Consider the following 10,975-nt stretch of genomic DNA (forward strand, 5'->3'; position numbering starts at 1 on the left):
ATGATTGGTATGTGGATATGAATTACATCGTAATGGTAAATGAGTATCTGTGTTAGAGGGAATTTAAAAACCAAAATATTTTCTGGGAGGATACCCTCATAGGCTCATTGCCATCACCAATGTTTCATGTCTGCTTTAAGTAATTGAGACATATTGAAAGGAGGGTGTGGTGGCAACATCTGCCTCTGGATCCTTCACTTCCTACCTGCCAAACATGTAGCATAGCATGCCTACATACACGTGTGCACGCATGCACACAAGTACACACATACAAGCTTCTTCAGGTGAAGAGCAGGGTAGATCTTATGCTACTGACCATAAGCCATACTTCTGGTTTTATTTGTCCATTAATTCAGTAAGTAACTGGTAAGTTCATTTATTGAATATCTGATAAGTGCTAACCATCTACTGGGCACTATGGGACTTGTGATATTGATCTTGTCCTTACAGAGTTTTAGGTCTAGTAGGAAGGAATAACTAAAATACCAGATGAAATATGATGTGCCCCATAAAAAGATACCAACTACTTTGAAAGATAAAGTTAGGGGCCAGCCCCGGTGGCGCAGCGGTTTAGCGCCGCCTGCAGCCCAGGGAGTGATCCTGGAGACCCGGATCGAGTCCCACATCAGGCTCCCTGCATGGTGCCTGCTTCTCCCTCTGCCTGTGTCTCTGCCTCTGTCTCTCTCTAGCTGTGTCTCTATGAATAAATAAATAAAATCTTAAAAAAAAAAAAAAAAAAAGAAAGAAAGATAAAGTTAAATGCTCTGGAACTTCAGAGAAGGAAGAAGTAACTTCCAAACTGGGATGGGCTGGGGGGAGGCTTCATTGAAGTCCAGAAATTGAGCTGGATACTAAAAGATAGGCACAGAATAAAGCAAAATAAAGCGAAAACAAAACAAAATTAAAAACCCAACATACTAGAAGAAAATATTTGCCACATATATTACAAATAAAATACTCCTAATATATAAAGAATTTTTTAACAGTGAAGGACACAGAACTAAAACACAGTAGGAAAATGGGGAAAATAACTGAATAGACAATTTACCAAGGAAAGACATAAAGAATAGCCTTTTTTTATAATAAATTTATTTTTTATTGGTGTTCAATTTACCAACATACAGAATAACACCCAGTGCTCATCCCGTCAAGTGCACCCCTCAGTGCCCGTCACCCATTCACCCCCACCCCCCGCTCTCCTCCCCTTCCACCACCCCTAGTTCGTTTCCCAGAGTTAGGAGTCTTTATGTTCTGTCTCCCTTTCTGATATTAGAATAGCCTTTGAACATATGAGAAAAATGCTCAAACTCAGTTATAATTAGAAAACATAAATTGAAACAACACTGAGATATCACTTCTCATCTATCAGTCTGCCCCCAATTTTTAAGTATGACAACACATTTTGTTTCTGAGGTTGTAAAGAAACAGCTATTCTCATTTATTTCTGGAGGAATGCAAGCCAGTGTGGCCCTTCTGGAGGAGCATTTGGCAATAGCTAGTAGAACTACATATGCATTCATCCTCCGAGCCAGCAATCCCACTTTGAGTACTACACCTATAAACCTACACATATAAAATAGTAATTGCAAAATACTGAAAACCACCTAAATGCTCATACACAGAAGAGTGGTTGAATAAACCACGGTACCTCTACATAATGGAGTGCTATGCAGCTATAAAGAAGTGTGACAACAATCTCCATGAACTGATTTGGAGTGATCTCCTGGATATACTGTTGAGTGAAGAAAAATGAAAAAAAGTACCTACTTTCATGTATACTACACCTCATGTAAGAAAGAAGGGGACTGAGAAAATACACATATATCTCCTAATTTGTGCACAAGAAATCTAGAAATAAAAGAAAAATATCTAAAGTGGGGGCACCTGGGTGCTTCAGTCAGGTAAGGGTCCAACTCTTGATTGTGGTTTAGGTCATGATCTCAGGGTCATGGGACCAAGCTCTTCATCATGCTCCATGGGCACAGAGCCTGCTTGGGATTCTCTCTCTCCTACTCTTCCCCCCACCCCCTGCTTGCATGCACTCTCTCTCTCTCTGAAAAAATAAAAAATAAAAAAATCTAAAGGGATTGGCTACCTAGAGAAGGTAGGTGGGAAAACGATGGAAACCTGGTTTTAGGTATGAAGAGGGAGGAATACTTCTTTGAGTATATCTTTTTATACAGCTTTGGCTTTTAGGACCATAATTACATTTCACACATTCAAAAAATTAAACAATTAAAACCAACCAGGATTTTGGGGAACTCAAAATAGAATACCAAAAGAATTTTAATTATATTAGAGATGAATAATGTAACCATGGTGAAGGGGGTGGGAAAGAAAAGTACTAACATAAGTAATTGAAAAATATTAACATTGAGTAATATTTGTTAAAGACAAAAAGAGTTATACGCAAAGACTGTATTGTAGTTAGTAAATCTGTTTCTTACTGGGATGTGGGTTAGCAATGCTGAAATTAGTTTATGTATATAGTAGGTTTACATAAGTCAGTTATAGATAATGAGAATTAGGTTTCTTACTATCAGAGAGAGAAGTATAAATATGGAAAAAGGAAAAAGGTAGAATAAACGCTTTGATGCTGAATTGAAATCAGATTTATCAGCATGAATTTATGATGATATACAGATAGGTAAGTAGATAGATATAGAGATGATAGATAAATAGAGTGTTGTGTGTGTTGGGGGGTGTAAAATACATACATACATTTCTTAGCGGGCCCAGAGACAAGGACATCCCAATAGCAATGAGCACATCCAGCTCTCAGACCATGGGTTCTAAATACTATTATCCAAAAAACCAGTACTTCTTTGGAGAAATGGCTAATTCCAGAGCTAAGGCAGGAAAAATACAAGATGAGCCTGAACTGTATTGGAAAAGGAAAGGAAGGAAGTGCTTCAGAAATTATGCACACACGTTTAAAGGACACATATGTCAACCTGAAGTAGCTCCCAATGGCCAAAACTGGACAAATCTGAGTGACAAAATAAAACTAATAGTCTTGGGTCATAAGTCATAGAGTAAAATAAATATCTCTGAGTCCATATCGATATAAATAAAATGGAGAGAAAAGATAGTTCTTCCCCCACAGAATTCCAACTTAGAAATGCAGAGGGAATGAGAGAAAAAGAAAATCACCATTAGGCAAGCATCACAGTAATAACTGTTGTAGGCAAGGTCCACCAAAAGGTGCTAAAATTGGCAGGTGGAAATTGGAGGACAAATAGGATATTTGCATCTTCCCCCAAATACTTGCTAATTACAATGAAAAAAAAATAACTTGGCAGTAGAGAAAACCAGCATACCCATGGTCATCTTCAAACAGAAATGATAAGTGGTAAAAACACTGGAATTTTAAACAACAATTGAGTGGATTGTAGGAACAGTAAAATCATCTTATTTTGGTTCCAGGTTATATTGGTCATACAGCTAAGGATGCAGTTGCGTATTTATCAGAGTTACATTGGCAAGTTTTGTCTACTAGAATGTTTGGTTATTCAAAGCACTCCTGAGCTATAAGATTTTCAGAAAGATGTCCCATCTGAGCAATGTGAACTGTGGAGGAAATCAAGACTGTTTTTTAAAGAGCACAGCTACCCTAACAACATACTCCCCACCAAAGTGGGAAATTGCCCAAAGGGAACAGTTTCAATTTCAGGAAGGTGAAAGCACATTACAGACTGCTCATCTCTGCATCACCTAGGAGTTGTAGGATTGTCGTTTAATGTTGTTTGAGAACTACTAGGTCTTAATACAATCCTGAATATTGCATAAGAATATAATTTATACTACATTAACGTAAGTAATGCAGGACTTAATACTAGGAATCAATACCAATTATTAACTTTTTTCTTAAGATCATGTTTTATAACAAAACACTTAAATGTGTGCAGCTATTTTCTTAAGTTGAAAAGACACTGAAATTTTAAAATATCATAGCAAATAATATTCACCTGTTTTTGTCCACACTGAAATACTGTGTATGCAAAATATCTTAATTATAAGCAATATGTTATGATGCCAATATCTGTTAAAAAATTAAAACCAACCATGCTTCTAGCATAAAAAAAAAAATCATGTGTTAAATCAGGAGTTTTCCATTCATGTAGAATATAATGGATAACTATTTCACACTATGTTTTAAATTTGAGTATATTTTTAATATATCTGATTTTAGGGGGGGTGGGGAGTGAAGGCCAGGCATCATGTTATGTATATTGTGTGTTTATGTATTACATCTACTATGTGAAAGAAAACAGAGTGACTATATATTGGTAAGAATTCTAAAAAAAAAAAAAAAAAAAAAAAAAAAGAATTCTCAACTGGAAATGTTCATGGAATTGGCTAATTTATGTTTGCTTTTTGTTACATATGTCTAATATTTCCAGTTTTCTATTATTTAAGCTTCCTTCAAGTAAATACCTAAGCTGTCAGATGAATTGCCTGAAGGAGGAGGGTAATGAAAAACAAATTTGGAACCTAAAGGAGCCAGAGTCAGATGATGGAGCTATCTGCATGTCCATTTAATGCAAAGTCACTGAAGATTCTAAGGCCAGCAGTAAAGGACGCATCTGTGCTTCAGAAAGAATAGTCCGGCAGCCCTATCAGAGATGAACTGTAGAAGGAAGAAGCGACTTATGATATTAATGTGATTATGAGGGAGTGAATGAGGGCTTGAATTAGGGAAGTGGCTGTGAAACCAGAGAATATGAGGTGATTATCTGAGAAATATCAAAGAAAGGAAATTGATAAGACTTGGTAACTGAGCAAATGTGAAGGTAAGGGAGAGAAGTAGCCTGAAATAATGCTGACCTTTAGAGCCTGGGAACTAGACAGGCCCATAAACAGAAATAAGTTAATACAAGTACAAGAGCAGATTTGGGGAAATAAAAATGAAATAAATTATATAGGTGGGCTTTAATGAGCAAATTAAAAACCTATTTTATCTATATCCAGGAGGGAGGTGGAAATCAGGGACTCAGATTTGAAAGAGAAGCATAGATTCTCCTTAAGGAGAAAGGGTAATTCCTGGGATCCCTGAGTGGCTCTGTGGTTTGGCGCCTGCCTTTGGCCCAGGGCGTGATCTTGGAGTCCTGGGATCAGGTCCGGCGTTGGGTTCCCTGCATGGAGCCTGCTTCTCCCTCTGCCTGTGTCTCTGCCTCTCTCTCTCTCTCTGTGTCTCTCATGAATAAATAAATAAATTTTTTAAAAAAAGGAGAAAGGGTAATTCCTGTTACTTATTCATGCTGAGTATCTGTGTCTTTCCTGAATCCAAACCGGGAGAGAACATGAATATGGACGGAATGGGTGGGTATGAATACTTGACATATTTAAATACACAAAAAGAAAAACCCATATAGCTATGGTAGACTTCAATAGCTTACAAAGCATGGCCTTTAGAGAAAATAGCTAACGTTAGAATGTTAATATTACTTTACCGTGGGATAAGATGATGATAATCCCAGTGATGAATCATTGTTCTTATGATTGATTAAAACACACTTGATCACAGGCAGATCTTGATTTGTAATAGCCTCAAATATCATTGCTGAAAAAACAACTGTAAAACAAAATAAAGACAATGATGTTGATACATGCACACCTTGAAAAGAAAATATGTATTCATTTCATAACAACAAAACAAAATGTAATCAGGCATGGGTGGCCTACAGGAAAGTATGTATGATATATTAATTTCATAAAAGGCAAGTCTTACTATAAATCAGGAATGGAGGTACTTGGAGTAGTGCTATCCAATAGAAGGTTCTGCACTGAAAGAAATAGTCTCTGTGTTGTCCAATGTGCTACTGAGTATTTGAAATAAGGGTGGTGCAAATAAGGAATGATTATTTGCATACAAGCAATTTATCCTTCTTTATGGATGTTTGTGAAACTTTTTGGGTGCACTAAAATTTTTAGAATTTTGTGCCATATTGAGAATCTATTTTCATCCATTGTGCTAGATGCTCTCTAGGTCTTTTCAATCCAGAAATTCATATTCTCTTTGGAAGAATTTTCTTGAATTATTTCTTTGATTCTTTCTCTGTCATTTTCTGTTCTCCTATCATTTGGAATGTTTCCCCCAAATGACTCATGACTCTTGACAGTATGCTCATATATAAGAATGAAGTCCAAAGTGTTCATCATAAGCTCTGTGGACATGGTTTGACCTGCTGTTCCATCTTCTCTGTGTGATTATCTTTAGGTTTTCTCATGAGCTAATCAGATTCCCCAGAGAAGATTTCTGTCTCACATTGGCTACCCAAATTCTGGGAGATGGTGCTGGCAATTTATACTCTTCTGAGGATCCTATAATGGAAATCAGGTTGCTTTTCAGCTTTTTCATCCTGCACCTTTTGATTCAGCTTTCTTCATGTGCTGTAAATCTCTCTACATTTTATTTTCTGCCTCTCCAGTGTTTTTGTCCTTGTAAGTTTATGTCTTTAAAAAAATTTTGTCATTTGAGCAGCCTCTTAGTAGAAGGTAAATGTATGTGTTTAATCATCTTTGTATCTTGTTATTTGATTTAAATCTCAGTATTGCAGCTATGAGAACTACATTTTAAGACACATTCACTGGTTTGTTTTAGTCGGTCTTTATTACTATTTATTAAAGAAGTCATATTATTCCAACCCAAGTGGAACTGTAAATGAAAATTCACCCTAAATCCTGACTTTTTTTTTTTTCAGGATTTTATTTCTTTATTCATGAGAGACACAGAGAGAGAGGCAGAGACATAGGCAGAGGGAGAAGCAGGCTCTCCAGGGGGAGCCTAAGGCAGGACTTGATCCCAGGACTCTGGCATCATGACCTGAGCTGAAGGCAGATCCTCAACCACTGAGCCACTTGGGTGCCACTGACATCTTAACAAATAAACCATTTTCATTTCTCTAGAATCTTTTCCATCTGTATACATAGTTTTTAACTAATTATATTAGCAGAGTAGAAATCACTTCATATTGATTTTGAAAATAATATATCATAAGCATATCTTACGACACTGTATACAGTTGATCTGCTTTTCTTTGGTGGCATTAACAAAAATGACCTAATCATTCCCTTGCTATTATACATTTTAGGGTGGTTTTTTGACTCTCTGCCATTTAAAATACTTCACGAAAGGACTCCTGCATGGCTTTGTCAATTAAGTGTCAGACGTCCCAGGTCATCAGATGGAGCCTTGCATCAGGTCATCAGATGGAGCCTTGCATCAGGCTCTGTGTTCAGCAGGAGTCTGCTTGGGATTCTCTCTCCCCATCTCCCTCTCCTTTTGCCTCTCCCCCCATTCATACATGCTCTCTCTCTCAAGTAAATAAATAAATAAATCTTTGAAAAAATGAAATAAAATAAAATATTTCACTAAGCTTTGTACTTTTTAAATCTAAGCTTTCACTTTTAAAATATTATTTCCTTAGTATAAATTCTTGGAAGTGGAACTAGTGGATTAAAAGATTTAAAAATATAGAAAGGATATATTCAAATGGTTCTCGATATTCGTTGCCATTTGGTTTTCTTAAGGTACTATACCAATTTATATAGCCACACATAATGTAATAGTTTTACTGCAATCTCATAAGCATTTAGTCATTATGTATTTCTTATATTCCTTAATACAGCTCCGTTTTTCTTTTCTTTTTTATTTTAAGCAATCTTCACACCTCAAATGGGGCTCAAACTCATGACCCTGAGTACAAGAGCTGCATGCTCTTGAGAGTCTGCTTGAGAATGTCTCCCTCTCTCTTTGCCCTTCCCCCCATTTACACGCTCACTCTCTCTCTCTCTCAAATAAATAAATAAACCTTTAAATAAAGTGGACACCTGGTAGCTCACTCAGTTGAGCATCTGACTGAGCTCATGATCTCAGGGTTGTGAGATCGAGCCCCTGTCAGGCTCCATGCTCGGTGTGGAGTCTGCTTGAGATTCTTGCCCTCTCTTTCTTCCTCTGCCCTTCCCTCCACTTTTGTGCCTGCTCTCTCTCTCTCTCTCTCAAATAAATAAATACATCTAAAAAAACAAAAAGGGTTGCACACTTTCATCTGAGCCAGTCAGATGCCCAGACCTTAGTCTTTTAAAAGAAAAAAAAAGAGAGAAATCAAATAAATGCAACTCAAAAGGACAGGGGGGAAAAAAGATTAAAGAGAGTTTAAGAAACTTCCCTGCCCTATTCCCTAGTGTTTTTTTCTCTCTATTCTTTTTTCAAATAATTTTATTCAGTATAATTAATATACAATAAGTTGAACATATTTAAAGTGTATAATTCGGTGAGGTGTTTTTTTTTAATTTGGTGAGTTTTGACACATACAAATCTATCTGTAAAACCATCATCATAGTCAAGATAGTGAACTTATTTACCCCAAAAGCTTCCACATGCCCCTTGATAATCCGACCCTCCTACTCACCCCATAACCACATGCCTAGCAACCTCTGATCTCTTTTCTGTCACTATAGATTAGCTTGAATTTTCCAGAATTTCATGTAAATGGAATCATGTAGTATGAAATTTCTTTTTTTGTCTGGCTTCTTTTCACTTGCATTATTTTTAGATTCATCCCTGTTGTAGTATATATTAGTAGTCTGTTCCTTTTAACTCACAAGTAGTAGTCTATTATATAGATACAACACAATATTTTAATTCATTTACCTGTTAATAGAATTTGGATTGTTTCCACTTTTAGCCTCTTACAAATAAAGTTGCTATGAATATTTAGATAAAAGTCTTGGTGTAGACATATGCTTTTACTTTTCTTGACTAAATACCAAAGATTAGAATACCCAGATCATAGAGGAAGTATATATGCAAATTTCTAAGTACCAAACTCCTCTCCAAAGAGGTTGTATTCTTTTATATTCCTATTGTCATTGTATGAGAATTCCAGTTGTGGATGTCACATCCTTACCAACACTTGGTATGATACGAATTTTTAATTTTAGCCATTATGCTAGGTATATAATAAATCATTGTGATTTCAGTATCTAGTTTCCTACTAATGATATTGAGCAAGCTTTCAGATGCTTATACAACATACTGTAACTTCTTCAGCAGTGTGTCTATTCGCATAGTTTGCCCACATCAAATCTTTTAAAACTGGGGTGCTTATTTTCTTATTAAGTTTTGACAGTTTTTTTCTCCTAGTTTTATTGTGATACTGTCAACATATAACATTGTATAAGGTTAAGGTATACAACACAACAGTTTAATATATGTATACATTACAACATGATTACCACAATAAGTTTAGTTAACACCCATCACTTCACATAAGAACAATTTTTTTTCTTGTGCTGAGAAGTTTTAAGATCTACCCTCTTAGCAACTTATAAGTATGTAACAGAGTACTGGCAATTATAGTCACTATGTTGTATATTACATCACCAGAATTTATTTATTTTGTAATTGGAAGTTTGTACTTTTGACCACCTTCACCCACTTCTCCCACCCCTTACCCATGCCTCTGGCAATCACTAATCAGTTCTCTCTTTCTGAGAGTTTGGTTTTTTAGATTATTCATGTAAGTGAGATCATGAAGTATTTGTCTTACCCTCTCTAATTTATTTCACTTAGAATAATGCCCTCAATGGATTCAACATGAATCCATTCATGTTGTCAAAAATAGCAGGATTTCCTTCTTTCTTTAAGGTGTAATAGTATTCATGGATAGATAGATGATAGATAGATAGATAGATACCTATCTCAATAGCAATAAAAAGGAAAAATAAATCTGATTGGAAAATATGAAGAAGAAATGAACAGACATTTTTTTCCAAGGATGGCAGCATCACTAATCATTAGGGAAATGCAAATCAAAACCACAATGAAATATTATCTAACACCTGTTAGAATGGCTGTCATTAAAAAGACAGATGACAAGTGTTGGTGAGGAGGTGGACAAAAGAGGACCTTGTGTGCTATTGGAGGGAATGCAAAGTGGTATGGCTACTATGTAAAATGGTATATATAGTAGACGTATATCTATCTACGTATCTCACATTTTCTTTATCCATTCATCCATTGATGGACATTGAAGTTGTTTCCAAGTCTTGGCTACTGTAAAAAAAGTGCTGCAATGAACATGGGATGCAGATATATCTTTGAGATAGTGATTTTATTTCCTTTAGATATATACCCTGAAGTAGAATTGTTGGATCATACGGTGGTTCTATTATTAATTATATTATTAATTATATTATAATTATAATTATTATAATTATAATATTAATAATTAATTATATTATTAATTATATTAAGTAACGTATATACTGTTTTCCATAGTAGCCGTACCACTCTGCATTCCCTCCAAAAGTGCACAAGGGTCCTCTTTTGTCCTTGTCCTCACCAACACTTGTCATCTTCCGTCTCTTTAATGACAGCTATTCTAACAGGTGTTAGATAATATTTCATTGTAGTTTCGATTTTCATTTCCCTAATGATTAGTGATGCTGTCCTTTTTGGGAAAAGTGTCTATTCATTTCTTCTGTGCATTTTCCAACCAGATTTCTTTTTCTTCTCCTTTCTTTCTCTTTCTTTCTTTCTTTCTTTCTTTCTTTCTTTCTTTCTTTCTTTCTTTTTCTTTTTGTTGCTATTTAGTTGTATGAGTTCTTTTCATATTTTGGATATTAATGCCTTATCAGATACATAGTTTGCAAATGTTTTCTTACATTCCATAAGTTACCTTTTCATATTGTCAATGGTTTCTTTTTCTATGAAAAAGCTTTTTAGTTTGATGTCATCCCATTCATTTATTCTTGCTTTTGTTGCCTTTTACTTTTGTTGTCAAATCCAAAAACCTAATCTTGCTAAGACTGATGTCAAGAAGATTACCCTTTCTTCTATGAGATTTATAATTTTAGGGGTTACGTTCAGGTCTTTAATTCACTTTGAGATTTTTGCATATGCTATAAGATAGTGGTCCAGTTTCATTGTTTTACATGTGGCTATCCAGTTTTCCCAACATCTTTTATT

The 10,975-nt window shown here is 35.4% G+C and overlaps 1 protein-coding gene across 2 annotated transcripts in view; it reads right to left on the reverse strand.

The window, feature by feature from the left end:
• Positions 1-10,975, reverse strand: part of FLT3 (fms related receptor tyrosine kinase 3) — a 120,940-nt gene that overhangs the window by 48,105 nt on the left and 61,860 nt on the right. For both annotated transcript variants that reach the window (XM_041768307.1, XM_041768306.1), the window contains one exon: positions 5,454-5,575. In XM_041768307.1, the coding sequence (XP_041624241.1) occupies positions 5,454-5,561 (108 nt within the window). In that variant the 5' untranslated portion in view covers positions 5,562-5,575. The remainder of the gene's footprint in view (positions 1-5,453; positions 5,576-10,975) is intronic.

The sequence above is a fragment of the Vulpes lagopus genome, chromosome 8 (assembly GCF_018345385.1).
Source record: "Vulpes lagopus strain Blue_001 chromosome 8, ASM1834538v1, whole genome shotgun sequence".
In the NCBI taxonomy this organism is placed as follows: Eukaryota; Metazoa; Chordata; class Mammalia; order Carnivora; family Canidae; genus Vulpes; species Vulpes lagopus.